At 39.1% G+C, this 17,404-nt stretch overlaps 1 protein-coding gene across 2 annotated transcripts in view; it reads left to right on the forward strand.

The window, feature by feature from the left end:
• The window catches only part of entpd8 (ectonucleoside triphosphate diphosphohydrolase 8), a 43,376-nt gene extending 31,558 nt beyond the window's left edge, over positions 1 to 11,818 (forward strand). For both annotated transcript variants that reach the window (XM_064296293.1, XM_064296292.1), the window contains 7 exons: positions 3,095 to 3,245; positions 4,823 to 4,982; positions 5,874 to 6,104; positions 6,320 to 6,586; positions 10,139 to 10,249; positions 10,505 to 10,642; positions 11,410 to 11,818. In XM_064296293.1, coding sequence (XP_064152363.1) covers positions 3,095 to 3,245; positions 4,823 to 4,982; positions 5,874 to 6,104; positions 6,320 to 6,586; positions 10,139 to 10,249; positions 10,505 to 10,642; positions 11,410 to 11,604 — 1,253 coding nt within the window. In that variant the 3' untranslated portion in view covers positions 11,605 to 11,818. The remainder of the gene's footprint in view (positions 1 to 3,094; positions 3,246 to 4,822; positions 4,983 to 5,873; positions 6,105 to 6,319; positions 6,587 to 10,138; positions 10,250 to 10,504; positions 10,643 to 11,409) is intronic.
• Positions 11,819 to 17,404: the final 5,586 nt, after the last annotated feature.

Consider the following 17,404-nt stretch of genomic DNA (forward strand, 5'->3'; position numbering starts at 1 on the left):
CTCCCTCTGGGTTTTTGAACCAAAGATTAGTATTTCAGTCTTGTTTTGATTTAGCTGGAGGAAATTATTTGACATCCACACATTTAGGTCAGAGGTACAATATTATTTGTCATTGATGCTAAAGGGGTAGTGTCATCAGGGGACACAGAGATGTATAACTGAGTGTTGTCAGCATAAATATAGAACTATATTCCATGTCTCCTGATGACATGACCTAGGGGGACCATATATAGGTTAAAAAGAACTGGACCTAAGAGCCCTGTGGTACACCACAGGTGTATTTATTATATTTATTGAGCATGACACAATCTACAGGGGAAAACAGACATCAAGACAGGGTGGCAGGTGGTGATCAGGTAGAAGGAAAGGCAGAAGAGGTGGTGATCAGGAAAGGAAGGACCCAACAGAGAACTAATAGAAATTATATCTGATCTGATCTTAGGGATCTTATCGCACAGCATACAATTTTCAACTGATTCTTGTATGACAATATGTTTCATTACAGTGTACTGAGAGTTGTCCTGCTTACTGTCTACAAGGCAGTTAAAAATATACAGAAGTGATCAGAAAGGCAATGTCACAGACAGAAGAGATCTCTGTCTTGAACCCTTTTGTAAGTCCAATGCATGACTAAGCCTATGGATGGGTTAGAAATATGTTGACTAAAATCCGTAGAATAAAACTCAATATACTCAAGAAAGTCTAAGGTATTGGTGGAGATTAAAATCACCAATTGTGACTATCCTATCATTGCTGTTGTGAATGATTGATAAAAGTTCAGAGAAATCTATTAAAAACACAGGGCAAAGCTTAGGTGGTCAGTATGCAGTAAAAGTATAAATGCAAGTAAGTTTTATTGCATGGTGTTAAAAGAAATGGAAGTGCCCAAATAAAATTGCATTGCAGCCTACAGAGTCAGAGTATGTAAGGTGGTAGTCCCACCTCCTCCTTCATCCAATCGGTTAGAAAAGTAATTGCTATAGCTTTGGGCTGGAGCATCACAATTTAGCCAGGTTTCAGTTACGAACAAGCAATCAACCATGTTATCAGTAATAAGATAATTTATAAGAAAGGTTCTGCCTGATAGTTACCTAAGTTATCTGGTTCACGAGAAGCAGTTTGGTGAGCGATTTCCATGAGGTTATCCTTGTTACAGTAGTTAAATGATCTCTTGATATAATGCCTTGAGATGGCTGTTCTAACTGGAATATAAGCCAGCCCAAGATTGCATGATTCTAATGGAACAATAGGCCCCTGACTGGTGCAGAAACAAGTTGTGTAGCCAGAATGGCGGAGGCAGGGACTCTGAAGTAATCAGTTGTTTTGATAGCCTTGGACGGATGAGGTCGGTTTGTTTTGCTGGCACCAGCTAATATATTATCGCGTTACCTCAGCTTTTCCCTCAGTGTTCCAGTTGTTTCCTTGAGTGGGGAAGGGGGGGGGGGGAGAATGAGAAGCCAATGGGGACTGCTTTCCCCTGGTCACCGGATTGGGGGTCGAATGGGTGATGCCTATAGTGGAGCAAGTTACCACTGAGCTGCTGTGTTCTGTTTCTGGTTTCTGTTTGGAAGTAGGCCACTGATATTGTCAATAACGTTCTCACAAAAAGCTTGTGAGCAGCGCCTGACGAGCTAAGCCTGGTGTTCAGCCTCAAAAGCCTGTTGAACCGGTTTATTCCATATCCATTTGTGGGAGTAGGACCCAAAATGTGCACTTGAGCTGATGATTGACAGAGAGTTCTAAGTAAATGGATAAAATCCAATCAGTAGTTCAGACTGTTGTTTTGGAATGTCATTCAAACCTACATGTACAATGATTTTCTCAACCATCAGGTAATTTAGTAAAATTTGTGGGAGAAAAAGAGAACTTACTGCCATCTTACCTCTGACATCCATGATTATTTAGTCACCTTGGATTAAAGTCTTAGGCTGGGGCAATTTCTGGGCGGGTGGGGCAGGTAAATGATCCATTCGCCTATCGTTAAAAGTGTCACTGATGGTGTTTTGGGGGAGTGTTCCCCAATGAGGCAGGCCTACAGTGCTGTTTCTCAGCAGGCTAGGATGTGGAGGACTTCCATCAATGTACTCCTGGTATGCTGGAGGAGTATGACTCTGTGGGACCGTTAGCAACTTGAATCTGTTTTTGAGCTGGAAAGGCTGCGGCGGAGGAAGTGAGGGTGTTTTTCTGGCATGATTCTAAAGCTCCTCTATTAGCATGGCCATTAGCATAACTGGGACAGATCACAGACTTGGGCTTGGCTCCAAGTCTAGACCAGGGGTTTTCACTTTCAGCAGTCTTTTATGCTAATTATGAATTGGTTGCAACAATTTCTGTAATATGGCTCGGTGCCAGGATGGAGTGGGGTAGCTGTTTGTCTTTATCTTATTTGGTGAAGTAAGGAGTATCGTGAGTGTATGTCAAGGAATCCAAATCCAAATGCCCTCCAGGAATGGAGTTGTCAACCCCAGGTATAGACCATTAGCTGGATTATAGAATGAGGTACTGAAATGTGTCTGTGCCTATGTGTGTCACGGTACGGGGGGTGGGACCCAGGCGCAGAGTAAAGAAAGACAAACTCAAAAAGGGAAAATTAACAAAGACTTTACTAACCAAAAAACGGCAAACAAACAGGGAACAGAAAAGGCCACGATGGACAAAAACACAAACTCAAAAAATATCTAAATAAAACAGAAAACAAGAGGAACTCACAAACACGGGCAGGGCAGAACACAGGCAGGCAGAGCACAAGGGCAGGTCAAAAACACAGGCAGATACAAACGGTCTGAACATACGTCGGAAACAAACACAAGGAACCAGCACCCGAGTCAAGCGGACAAAGAACTTAAATAGACAGGGGGTAACAAGACACAGGTGAACTCAAAAAACAATCAAACCAGAAGGAGGGGATAACAAGACACAGGTGGGAACAATGATGGAATAACGAGACAATTGAAAACAATCATACAATTAACAGGGGGGGAGCAGGACACAGAACAGAAGTGCCGCCATCTGGCGGCCCAACAAGGGAAACACAGACAGGAAAACAGGACCATGACAATGTGTGACTGGACTGCACATATGCCTCTCTCCTCAGGACCTGGGATTTCAAGCTATGCCCATGATCCTCCTGCTGCTGGGCAAAGCCTTACTGCATGTTTGGATGATGCTAAGGCAGCCATCCCAATTGGCCAAGAAAGGGATACACCTGTATACCTGGGTGCCACAGCTGGCATGCGGCTTTTGAGGTGAGACACCTGCTCCCTCTGCCAATGATCCACAGTTTGCCAGAACTTTACCATATGGTAATAAATGTGTTAAGCATACGGTAGCACGCTGTATATCTTAACAAATGTTAAACGTATTGCACAGTGGTGTTTACCAAAAATAATACCTATATAAAACAATTATTATTTACATTGCAGCTATTTACAATTTTGTACCTTTGATATTTATTGTTAATATAAAATTGATGGATATTTTCTTTTTACAGTGCAAGCTATGTACATATTTGAAATCAAATATTAATACGAGGGTTCTACACAAATAGTACATGTGTAAACGTGCATATTATCATTAAAATTCTTTTTATCTTCTCAAAATCATGTACATTTTCTCTTTGTGAAATAGGCTTGCTTGGTTAATTGGGTGTTAGTTACATAATTAACCTTAAGTCCAGTGAAATCTTTTCTACATGTAGCTAAGTTGAAAATGCCTAAGCACTGCCCCTTCTCTGGATGTGGAGAAAGCAATATGCTTTTTTCTTTTCACAAAAATGACTAGACCTACAATAAATTAGTTTTATTTATGGAGCCCACGGGCACTGCAATATTACAACCCCCATACAGTAAGTATTTGTAGAGCCCATTTTTGCTTGGAGCTTGCCACAGAACGAGGTAGATTGGTAAGTAGGCCTACCGTTAGCAAGCGATAATTAAACAGCTTTCAAGCGTAGACATGTGGAATCAAAGACTATCTTTAGTTTGAGATGGCTATAGAACTGTACGTTAGTGTATAGTAGCTCAGTGTTACAACATTATTACATTATTATTGAATGATCTTCAGGTTTACTTATATGATGGTAAAGCCTAAATTATTTTGTTTTCTTTAGTTTTGTCTGGTAGTGTAAGATAACTGCTCTAACCAAGCTAGCGATGAGGAATGTTTTACATATCATGTATCTTATGGATCTGAATGTTAATGAGTGCAGGATACACACCCACCCTGTCTTTGTCAGCTGAAAAGCTCACAATAATCTAACAGTGTTAATTAAAATGTAATGGTTATAACTGGGTTAAAAACGAAATATTTAGAATACAATCAATTTGCCACTTGTTGGGAATATAACCACAATTTGAATCCAGTTGGTTGGACCTTTAAACACAAGCAAGTGTAATAGGCAGTGAGCCAAAACAGCCAAACCAACTGAAAATGATTTAAAACCTGTTTTTTTGTGGATTGTTTTTACAACATGACATAGGGAATAAATAGTATGCTATTTAAGTTTTGAAAATATAGAAAAGCTGATTACTGTAGCTTACACCTCTTCTGCTTTTTTAGGTATAGGGTAGTTTCAAGCTTCAATTAGAAAGCTAGCCGTATAACTAATGCCTAGGACTCAAATAACTAATAAGGTCAAAGGACTCAAAATTGGTCAAATTAAAGGAACAGTTACTTTCTTGGGTATTCAAAAATTATTTTATTATTTGTATGTTTTTGATTGGCCCAGTTTTGAGTGATATTTTCGATATTTACAGAAGTTTTTGATGACTTTCTGGTAAAAATGAGCTCTGTGAATGTAACTGACCATTATCTCTTTTTGCAGGCTACAGGATGCCAACAAAGCAGATCAAGTTATGGAAGAGGTGGCAAAGAAAATCAAAAAATATCCCTTTGATTTCCAGGGAGCACGAATACTCTTAGGCACAGAAGAGGGAGCATACGGCTGGATCACCATCAACTACCTTTTGGAACGGTTCATTAAGGTGTGGTAACTCTTGAGAGATTGAGAAGATTGAATCTGAAGAGTTCTAGGATTTGGACTTGCACCATAACCTCAATCAGCTGAGTGTAGGATGGGGTTATATTTAGACATATTAAAAGAGAAGAGAGGTGAAGTAAAATTGATAAGGAGCTTGTGCGGAACAAGAAAGAAAAGAACCTGTCGGGGAAGCAAGGATTATATAAAAATAGATTTCTTTTTTGGTTTTATTTTCTGAATCCAGTGGTTCTACTTATGCTGCCATCGCACTGTATCACTGTATGCAGAACTAGACAGCTAGCGAAACAGTTAACAGTCTACAATAAGTGGTGAGGCTTGACTATCCCATGCTTTTTATATTGAAAACTTCCCGAAGGGAAAAACTGTTAAACTGTAGCACACAAGAGATACAATACATTTTGTATCTTGTGGCAAAATATACACTTGCGGCAGAATACAACCCACACAGACACATACGGCAAGATGCAATCTGTAAACATGTACCATTAAATCAGTGCCTATCCAACAGTAGCAGAGGAAGCTGACTCAAATTCATCTATAAAGCACATTTGCACCTTTGTGGGCAGTGTATATGATGTGTGCATATTTTATACACCCTGATATTGGTATTATTGGATTTTGGCACATAATATCTAGTCCAGAACTAATCAAGGAAAGGAATAAATGTTACAAAACCAGGAAAACTAACTGAATTAGGATACAGCCTAGGTCTCCAACACTGTAGTCTTGGCTTTAGAGACAATTGATCAGAAAAGGGAAGACAAAAAGTGAGTGACTTAATGGGGTGTAAGCGAATACTATTTTGGCAGGAAGGGCAGGCAGAAGGATGGATGATGACTCAGAGTGTGTTCCTCTATTCCCTGTTGTGAGGCAGTACTCCTTTGAGGGTATGTGGTTGAAGCCCAAAGAAGGGGAAATCCTTGGTGCTCTGGACATGGGAGGTTCCTCCACCCAGATCACTTTCAGACCAAGAGACCCACTAAAGGATCCCATATCAGAAGTCCAGCTTCGTCTGTATGGGTTCAACTACAACATCTACTCTCACAGCTACCTGTGCTATGGCAAGGAGCAGGCTATGAGGAAGTTGCAGATCCAGCTTCTCAAGGCAAGTTGACCTTACAGTTTATCAAAGACAAAATAACATTATGAGCAGCATTATATGTGGGCATACTGACCTATAAAAGGAATATTTGTGATATTACGTGCATATGGGTTTGTTTTTTGTTAGGTGAAATACCAGTGGTTCCGTGATAGAATACAGCAGGTCTTGACATGGTATCTTTCTTCACTAAAAATCACCCATATTTGTTACCCTCACAGATTACTAACATGTCGCAGCAGGTATACCATCCCTGCTACCACCATGGCTACAACTTAACACTGGCATTGGGTGACCTCTACAATTCACCCTGTGCTGAGAAAACAGATGCATTTGACCCAGCAAACTTTGTTACCTTCTTGGGGACCAGTGACCCTGGACAGTGCCTCAAACTTGTGAAGACCATTTTCAACTTCAGTGATTGCTCCTTCCCACCTAACTGTGCCTTTAGCGGCATCTACCAACCCCCCGTTTATGGCAACTTCTTTGTAAGTCGCATTTCCACATGCCAGCTACAAATACCTGTATTGGAATGGCAGGTATGCCTTCCCGCCAAGTTATGGCTTGGTGGAACGGTATGCCCCATACCATTTTTCAGGGGTTCCTACAGAAATAACCACAATAACCAGACTCTTAGCCTATAAGAACATTAACTTCTGTACCTACTGAGCTCATGTAAGACAGACAGAATTCACAAATAACTTCACACTTCCACACAGTAAAGCCCCAAACTTTGTGTTTGTGTTTTTCCTGCCGATTACATCATTACAAATGCTCTAGTAACACAATAAAAAATTCTCCCCATTTATTTATTTCATAAAAGTAATAAGATCAAAGTAGCCAACTGCAGGACACTCAGATACACAGACAAAAGGACGTTTGTAGAAACTTTGTGGTCGTCATCTTGGTTTTATGTGGGAGCTAGCTTGCTTGGGAATTAATGCCAAAAAATGTTAAATATTGCATTTACTGCTGTACAATCATTGTGGGAAGCTGATTTATATTTAGTTTAAAGGCATTCTCACTCATTTCACATGCAAACCGTTCATATCATTTCATGACTCAGATAGCTACACAACTAAAAAGGTAGGCTATAAAACCTCGGATTGAATTTGCAACCGTTAGACTACAGCACACTAACTAGCAACCTTCTTTGCTGTCAACTTATTAAAACTATAAATACTGAATAGCTAGCTAGCCAATGACATTAGCTATAGTTAAAAGTTAACAACAGTAAACGAGCTAGCTGCTAGCAGTTTCCACTCACCACCCATAACTTTGAGGTTAGCTACCTGGCAAGAAGAAAAAAGCTCGATTCAGGGAGTAATATAGTGTTACAGTGATGACGTTTTTTGCAGGCAAACCCAGCCATGGATTCGCTCGCCAGATTTCCAAAACTTTTTTCCCACAGGGATTTTGTTTTTTGCCAAAAGTGTGGTCTATGGTTAAGGTCAGCCTAAGAGAGTTTTACGTTTTGTTCTACGAGATAAATTACACCCATAAATATCCCATCTGTGAATTGCGAAGCCGTTATGTAAGTAAGTTGCTAACAAGTTGCTATATTGAAACTACAACAATGATCGTATTTCTACCAACCGCAGCTCAAGTTTCCATACTAGCCCAATTAGCTGGAGCCTTTTCCTCTCTGAAAAGGCTCCAGCTAATTCAAAATGCAGCAGCTCGTATTCTCACTAGAACAAGGAGATTCAAGCACATCAGTCCAGTGTTAGCATCGCTTCAACTGGTTGCCAGTTAAATTCCGAATAGACTATAAGATACTACATCCTACTTTTAAAGCCTTACACAGGCTTGCCCCTTTGTACTTAAATGATTTACTTCTTCCTTATATTCCCTCACAAACACACCGTTCGCAGGGTGCAGGCCTCCTTGTTATTCCTAGAATATCTAAAAGTACCATAGGTGGTAGAGCCTTCTCCTGTAGTGCTCCCCTCCCGTGGAACAAGTTGCCTACCCATGTTCGGGGTGCAGACACTATCACCTTATTTAAAGCTGGGCTCAAAACATATCATTTTAGTCTCTCTTTGAGGGGCAGGAGTGGGTGGCGGGCATAGCTATAGAGTCTCTGGTGGACTGAGTGGTTAGTGCTGTCACTGGATCATCATTGGTAGTGCTGTGTTAAGCTGAACCGGTCATGGTCTGGTGATGACTGTCTCAAGCCTGCCCTCATGGCTGCGTTGGCCCCTGCCTCTGTTTCCCTTAGCTATGCTGCCATAGCCTTATTCTGCCGGGGTTTTCCTTATCGCACACAGGCACCTCTGTCTCTTCTGCTCTGCTTGCTAATCTACCATTTGAACCCCCTAACAATGTTTTTTTTTTCTCGTCATCCTCGGCTCTGGGCACCTGCCCGGAGCTCTAGCCCAAGTTTGCTGAGCACCCCCCCTGGCCCGGAGCTCCAGCCCTAGACCAGCTAGGCCAGCTGGGCACCCCCGCCTCCTGCCACTGTTGATTTTCCATAACAAACCGGTGCCTGCCCACGGCAGATGGGTTCCCCCTCTGAGTCCGGTTCTGCTCAAGGTTTCTTCCTGTTATCAGTCAAGGAGTTTATCCTTGGCACTGTTTCCCTAGGCTTACTCTTTGGGGGCCGGTTCTTTGTAAAGCTGCTTTGTGACAAAGCTCCTTTGTTAAAAGCACTATACAAATAAAATGTATTGATTGATTGATAGCCCGGCTGCACATGATTGCCGTTCGGCAGAAAACAAAATCCCAATGGGAAAAAAAGCATTGGAAATCTGACGAGAACCCATGACTCAAAAATGCGAAATTCCAGGTTTTAGACTACAAACTGTAACACTCTATAATGAGGCAAATACCATTTTGACTGAGCTATCTAGCTAATGGTACAGAGCGAGTGTAATGTTAGTGATGAATACGGTACCGAAATGAGCCACTGATATCTGCATTGTGGTCTGGTAGGTAGGTCAAAGTGCTATGGAATTTCACTGTGCAAGCCTATTCATGGCTCTGACAGCTAATTTCCATGACTACAAGGTAGGCCCAAATACCTCAGACTACTATTGCAGGCTTCGCCCAGCCACAGGCTTGTTCTGTGCATCTGCAGCTGGGTAATTAAACAGGTTGTGAAATGTTTCCAAAATTATTACATGTCATTTGGCCCTGTGTTTTTTTATTTTTTTTATCTTACTACAGTATCTGAAGAAAAAATACCTCATGGATGAAGACGTCATTTAAATGAATGTTTTAAAAAGCTGGTGTCAAGGATTATGCTTATACTTGGTTGTATATTTGCAGCTTAAAATAAATACCAGTTGTACAATAGATAACGTAAACAGACAGATAAATACACCGTATGACCAAAAGTATCTGGACAGCCCCCTCACTAATGCTCTTCTGGTGGAATGGCAGCAAATCCCTGCTGCAATTATCCAACATCTATTATGAACATTTCCAGAAGAGTGGAGGTTGTTATTGGGTGGACCAAACGCCCATAATTTTGGATGAGATGTTGGATGCCAAGTGTCCATATACTTTTGGCCATGTAGTATAGATAAATAGAATACTTCATTATCCCCATGGGGAAGTTTTCCTAGCATCATATAACATTCACATTTATAAACTGACATTTATACCAAGAAACATTCACATAATAATACACACTAGAGGAATGGGGAAAGAATAAATAAAATTTATAAATTGTCTGATGTAAAAAGGTGTTTTTATTGAGATTTAGGTTTATCTTCCCTCCATTATCTTGCACTAATTTAGGGGATGGTTGTATCCAGAGCAACTTATAGTGTAAGAAAATAAGTACATCCTGATATTTCAGAAACATTTCCAGATCACAAAATCTGTGCAAAATTATGAAGGAACTAAATGTAAGCTAACTTACTGTATTTAAACCTAGAACCATAACACAAAATATGTACGAACTAATTTATTTTACACTTTTACATTCTGTATGAAAATACCTTCCTTCAATTTATCTATTTGTTATTTAAACTGATTTCAGTCACTGCTGCAGTGTGGCTCCATGATACTAACTATACTCTCTGCCCCCCTAGGCCTTCTCAGCTTATTTTTACACCTTTGACTTTCTTGGCCTGGCCCCTCAGGCCCCACTGCCTCAGGTTCTCAGCACCATAGAGTCCTTCTGCAAAAAGGACTGGTTAATGGTGAGATGTCATAAAGCTTTTATTTAGTGGAGAGGGCTCCTACATTGTTCCAACATTTATTCCTCAATATTAATTATGGCTGTTCTGATGTCAGGCTTATGATGGTGACAGTGGTGTTAATCATTGCGTATAGTCATGATGACAATGATGATAATGATGATGATGAGGGTAAAATGGTCATGATGATGATGTTGATTTTTCTGTTGACGGGGATGATGACAGTGCATTGCTGAAAGACCACATTGTTTTACATAGGTGAAAACAGAGAATCCCAACATTAAGGATAAGTACCTTCTGGATTACTGTGCCTCAGCCAACTACATAATGACTTTACTACAGGAAGCCTACAAGTTCAACGAGACAACTTGGAGCAACATTTACTTCAAGAAAAAGGTGAGAGCTGTATGGAAGTAAGAAATATGTATAAGAAAATGTGCTTAAAATGTAGTAGATCATGTACTGAGCATGCCCAATCATAAAAATCATATTAAATTGAAACTTTGTTTTAAACAGCTTTGGATAAGAAATTAACCTCTGCATTGCATGCAACCAGCAATAGTTGGGATTAGTATATTATTTTTTCTGGTGGCGTTCAAAATGATTATTTTCTTTAATAATGTGCTCTTTTTTGTATTATTGCGCTGAGCATATTTCATTTGAATTAAAATGTTAGTGATGTTGCATACACACTTGCTGGTCGGGGACTGTTGTTAGGCAGGTCTGTTATCCTACACTGCAAGTCGCTCTGGATGAGAGCATCTGCTAAATTAATAATATAATGCAATTGGTGTCCTATTTCCTGTATGACAATCATATCTCCCATTAACCTTAGGGACTACATTCACAATATGTATTGTGTGCAGAGGGGAACAGGAAGAATCTAGGTTGAGCATAGCCAGTAAAAGAAGCATATGGTCAGACAGAGTCTAGTTTAACACAACCCAGCCACATTTGCTCTTTATTAAGTATACAAAACATAGCACTTGACATTACATGCATATGTGGTTGACACCACACTCCCTTACTTCAGTCTATCTGTATCTATGAGGTTCTACTGTGGTACTTACAAGACTGTTAGCATTAAAATGATACCTTAAAAGTTACCAATTGACCTAAAAACAAACTTGATTTTCATATTTGGCTTTATTTGTATCTATCAGGTAGCAGACACAGATGTTGGCTGGACGCTGGGATACATGCTGAATCTGTCCAGCCTTATCCCATCTGAGCATCCCCTGTTGATGAGTGGAGTAAAGCATGAACAGTGGGTGGCTGGGGTATTCTTTATTGTCTTTGCCCTCTTCCTCAGTCTAGTAGTCACAGTCATCCTTTGTGCAGTAAATATAAACTACTGAGAGGTATTGAGCACTGGGCTCAATAATTAATCAAACCAAAAGGGATAGATTTTTTTTGCAAGAACTAAAATATGTAGCAAAACGGGTGTTTTAGGTTTCTAAATATTGGAAGGAGGGGATACGTTAGGGAAAAACTGTATGCTTTTTTTCAAGCTCCAGAATTAGATTTGATTGAGCAGTACTTAAATAAATACTTATCAGAATTTTGCATCTCTTTTCAGTTGTTTGGTGGAATTACTTTTGAAAGACAATTATTGTTGGAGGTAAAATTGCTATAGTCGACAACAAAGGTGACTATATTTATTTCACTCATTTTTTATATTATGCCCCATAAATAATTTTGCGAGCTGTTATATGTCCTGAATCTCAACAAATTTAGTGCATTAAATTGTTTAACCAAAATTGGTGAATAAAAAAACCTTTACAGTTTATGGTGCCACATAACACAATAATATAAGATTATGTCTTTTGCCTGCTGTCAGGAGCAATTATATTCAGTCTATATATATACACACACACACATAGATGGGTGACAAATTAAAGGAAAAACCAACATAAAGTGTCATAGTAAGGTGTTGGGCCACCACAAGCCAGAACAACGTCAATGCCATTTGGCATGGATTCTACAAGCATCTGGAACTCTACTTTTCTTCCAAAAGATATTTCCTCATTTGGCATTTTGATGATGATGGTGGAGAGCACTGTCTAACACATCGGTACAAAATCACTTATAGGTGTTCAATTGGGTTGAGATCAGGTTACTGGCCATAGCATATGATTCACATCATTTTCATACTCATCAAACCATTCAGTGACCCCTTGTGCCCTGTGGATGGGGGTATTGTCATCCTGGAAGAGACGACTCCCATGAGGATAGAAATGTTTCATCATTGGATAAAGGTGATCACTCACAATAACTTTGTATCGATTTACAGTGACCCTTCCCTCTAAGGGAACAAGTGGACAAAAAACCATGCCATGAAAATGCCCCCCATAGCATAAAAATGGACTCCCTCACTGTAGGGGTCAAGCATTCAGGCCTGTACCATTGTCTTGGTGTATGCCACACATGCACTTACCTACTTCTTGAGAAAGCGTATAATTCCCACTTGAAAATGATGCAAAAGCAAGTTTCTTGAGTCAAAACAGTTGATTTGTAGTGACATACATGATTATGTTGTAATTTACAGCAATGCATAATTTAGACATTTTGGATAGATTTGGAGACACTGGGTACACTGCTTAATTTTTGCTCCGTAGATCTTTAGTAGTTCTGCATATCCATCCTTAGATTTTACACACTTGTGGGCAAGGAGTTTTTGATCCAGGACATGTATAGCTTAACCTGTTATATATATGGGATCTCTCAGTATTTCACTGCAAACTAAAAAAGACCAAATTCATTTTTGACAATTGCATTTGTGACACTTTATTTCTTCCTAAATTATGAATATAAACAAATCTAAGTTGGTACAAATGTCCTGCTTCATTAAAGCCATTTTTCAAGTCTCTGTGATTCTGACATCTGGAGTTATAATGCTTGAAATTAGGTATACCCTTAAATGGACTAGGATTTGGCAGATATCTACCCTACATATACAGCAGGCCAGACTCAATAAATCAGACCTAACAGAATTATAGTTGGTTATGAGAAGTTTACATGGTGTGACTATTGCGGAGGGTCTTAAGCATAAAGCACTATATGGAAAAAAAGCTATTGAACCATTGAGTCCGTGGCTCAATAATCCTTTGAAAAAGCAGCACCATACCAGCTTGAAAAATGTCTAAGATTAGCCGGCCTAGTCTCCGGTAATCTCATTCAACTTCATTTTACCTGCAATATATTGTAACTGTCCCTACGGGTTCTGCATGGGACATGCATGTATAGGACACAAAAATGAATGGGACTCAATGGTTAGGAGTCTGAAATTACCATAAGATTACCAAATGACCATTGCCCATGGGTTTACAGGAAGCATACTGTGAAATGTATTAAAGCAATTTACAAGGTAATTGCTGCCAGAAATACATTTTACAGTATTCCTTTTACAGTAACTTGCTATCAGCTACATGATTATTTAAAATTATATTTTTTACTTAGGCCTAATTATATGCATACATTATCCAATTATTGGTCAGGGTCCCAGCATGCATTGGGCAAGAGGCAGGAATACACTATGGTCAGGTCATCAATCCATTGCAGGGCACCATTCCACTCACACCTACAGGCAATTTAGAGTCCTGTGGGAGGAAACCAAAGTACCCAGCGTAAACCCATGCTGGCAAGCAAACTCCAAACAGAAATCATACATAATACATAAAAAAACAACAATCAACTCATGTTTGATCGGTAAGGACTTCTTGGTAGACTTTGGACCGCTCCTGCAGCCCCTGTCCTTTGACTGAAATATCCTTTGACTTCAAAAATGAAATGTTTGAATTTTGTTATTTGTTATTTTAATTTTGTCAGGGTAGATCCATGACAACACAGAAGAGAAATAGCCAACAGCAGAACTACAGTGGATTTTCATTCATGTATTGAGAGAAGTTGGTCGGCCGGTAAGACGACCAATTTAATTATTTCCCTTTTATTTTGTCAACAATTATGTGGTTACAAGATGAAAATGTTATTTGAAAAATAAGGTTTAATGGTTTCCATTTACATTTAAACTATGATAGGGTTGTGTCATACTGATAGGTCTGGAAAGGGTTATTACAGTTCCACAAAATCTGGGTTTACGCAGTTAAATTAACCCAATTAAATTTTGCAGAACAACGTACACATCGAGTCAAACAAAAACCCAACCAAGTTCTCTCCCACATAATAAAAATATCATGGTGTATACACATTATACAAGTTACTGTGATGTGATTGAAAAATGAGTCCTTGATAATCCAATCCTTTGTGTGAAATTTTGATCTTTTTTTTTCAGCAAATAATTTTTAAATTGTTATTGCAACTATTTAACCCTTGTAAAAATCACAAAACTACATTTGAACACCCAGCATGTGCAGAGTACACATACGAACTTTAAAAATAATTCTACTTCTGCGGGAAGAGGCAAGCTATGCTATTTCAAGTCACATGTTTTGTTCTCACATGAAAATTGTAGTTCACATTTGAAAAATCAGTCATATGAAATTTCATGTCACGTTTTGTTTTTGCATGTGGAAATTTTCATTCACATGTGAACATGTCTAAGTTCACGTGACATTTTCTTTTCCCATGTGAAAAGGCTAATGTGATTTGTCTCATAAGGGAATGTAGGCTACAATGCAAAACAGGGTATGAAAGTAGGCTATAATCACACGGCATAATGACAAAAACTATAGGAATATGATCAATGTTGAAAATAACCCAAATTTTAAGGACAGAAAAGTTTTCTTAGATTTTCGTGGCTGGAAAACGTTGGCAGTGAAATAGGCTTATGACTATATTAAGATTTACAGCAAAAATATATTTACTGTAAGTTTCACCCACCATCAATTTTTCCCAGAATGCTTTGCAGATCGACAGCTACATACTGTATACAGGTTCATTATACAGTAATATCACTGTGAAAACTACAGAAATTGTTTACAGTGCACCAAGCAATAGAAAATCACTCCCATTTTCAGAATGTTTCTCCAACAATTAAATGTTTTTTAACCTCCTTGAATTTACTATTTTCTATAGCAATATTACTTATACCATATTTCTATAGAAAATAGTAAATTCAAGGAGGTTAAAAAACATTTTATTGTTGGAGAAACATTCTGAAAATGGGAGTGATTTCAATGACATTATCCTTACCGGTCATGCTCAGTTTCATAATTATCTGTGCAGTGTAAACACTGCCATTGAAATGAATTAGAACATTACTTTATTCATTAGTTAGCTAACTTGAACAGGTCATAAAACTTATGGAGTTGGTATAGCTAGCTTGCTAGGGATGGAAATATAGAATTGGAGATCCACTCATGATCTGGGTGTAAATGTGCATTTCACAAAACTGGTAAACATCTTCCTGAATGACATTAAAGGAAGGATTGCTTAGTCATCAAGACCCAAGTCATTTCATTCAGAATTTGTCATGAAGTTGGCAGAAATTGATTAAATTTTGACATTCTCCATCACAGTGATTGCTATTTCTGTCACTTTATTTGGGTAGCTAGACAATATCAGCATTCCAGTAGATAAGCAAGCCTAACCCTTAATGACAGGTAGTGCTAGGAATGACATTCTCAAATCTACCAGCAGTACCTTGTGGCGCTCAATCTGGCTAGCAGAGGTAGCTGGTAGATTTTGGCACAACACCGGTGTAGTCTATAGGAAGCATAAACGCAGAGAGAGCGAGTCTGTGAAAAAGACTATGAAGCCACTTTGCTAAAAGCTGAGCAGCTGAAAAGATTTTTCTGTGTTTGCTTTGTCTTTGTTATATTAGTCAATTATTTTTTACTAAATTAGAGACAAATTTATTTAATTCACTATATCAGAATTCGAATGGGTCAAAAGTTTACATATACCAAGTTGACTGTCTCTTTAAACAGTCTGGAAGATTCCAGAAATTGATGTAATGACTTTTTAGAAGCTTCTGATTGGCTAATTGTCATAATTGGGAGTTAATTGGCACCTGTGGCTCTATTAAGGGCCTACCTTTAGAGCCACTGCCTTTTCGCCCTTGATACCATGGGAAAATCCAAGCAACTCAGCCAACAGATGAGGACCTCCATAAGCCCGGTTCCTCGTTAGGAGTAATTTCCAAACAACTGAAGGTACCGCCAGCATTTATACAAACAATTGTACGCGAACGTAAAAATCTTGGGACCACGCAGACACTGCATCATTCAGGAAGGAGGCACAAATTAACTCCCAGGGCTGAACAAACTTTGGTCAAAGGCTGTCGCACAAGGGAGAAGCCCCTACTCCAAGATCAGCATAAAAAGGCCAGAATTAAGTTTGCAGGTGATCACATGGACAAAGACCGAGTCTTTTGGAGGAGTGTTCTCTGGTCAGATGAAACTAATTTAACTGTTTGGCCATAATGATGGGCGCTATGTATTGAGAAAAAATGGTGAGGCTTTTAATCCAAAAAACACCATCCCTACTGTGAAGCATGGGGGTGGCAGCATCATGTTGTGTGGGTGTTTTGCTGGAAAAGGGACTGGTGTACTTCAGAAAATAGATGAGGAAAGATGATTATCTAGAAATACTGAAGCAACACCTCAAGACATCATTAGAAAGTTAAAACTTGGTCACAACTGAGTCTTCCAGCAGGACAATGGGCCTCATTCACCAACTGTTCTTAAGAAGAATTTTTTTCTTAAAACCCACTTTCGCAGTTTTCACGAATATTCTGACATTCATCAATGTTTTCTTATTTCGGATTTGTTCTTAGGTAAGAACAGCATCTACGCACACTCGAGCACACTTACGCACATTTGAGTGCTGTAAGTTTGTGCAAAATAAACTCCTCGAAAAAAGTTTGGAAATTTGTTTGGTTGATCATATCTCTGTCACTATATTATTAGCATTGTATGTTATATCATTGGAAAGCCTGTTCATTTCTCTTTACAATGATGTCCCATTTGTAAGGATTATGCATTTGTGGGATGAGCAGCACAGCTGATTATATGGGTGGGGTCCCAAGTTAAATGTGGCAAATTTCCCTGCCAATGTCAAACAGTGTGTTCTCCTGTTGGTATTGACTCTATTGTTTTGAGTTGTTTGGGGGATTGGATGATTTAACTATCACTAACAAGGAACAAACAAGACATATTGGTAATTTTACGCTTTATTCATTGAACAAACAGTCAGGAG

The sequence above is a fragment of the Anguilla rostrata genome, chromosome 10 (genome assembly GCF_018555375.3).
Source record: "Anguilla rostrata isolate EN2019 chromosome 10, ASM1855537v3, whole genome shotgun sequence".
NCBI lineage: Eukaryota > Metazoa > Chordata > Actinopteri > Anguilliformes > Anguillidae > Anguilla > Anguilla rostrata.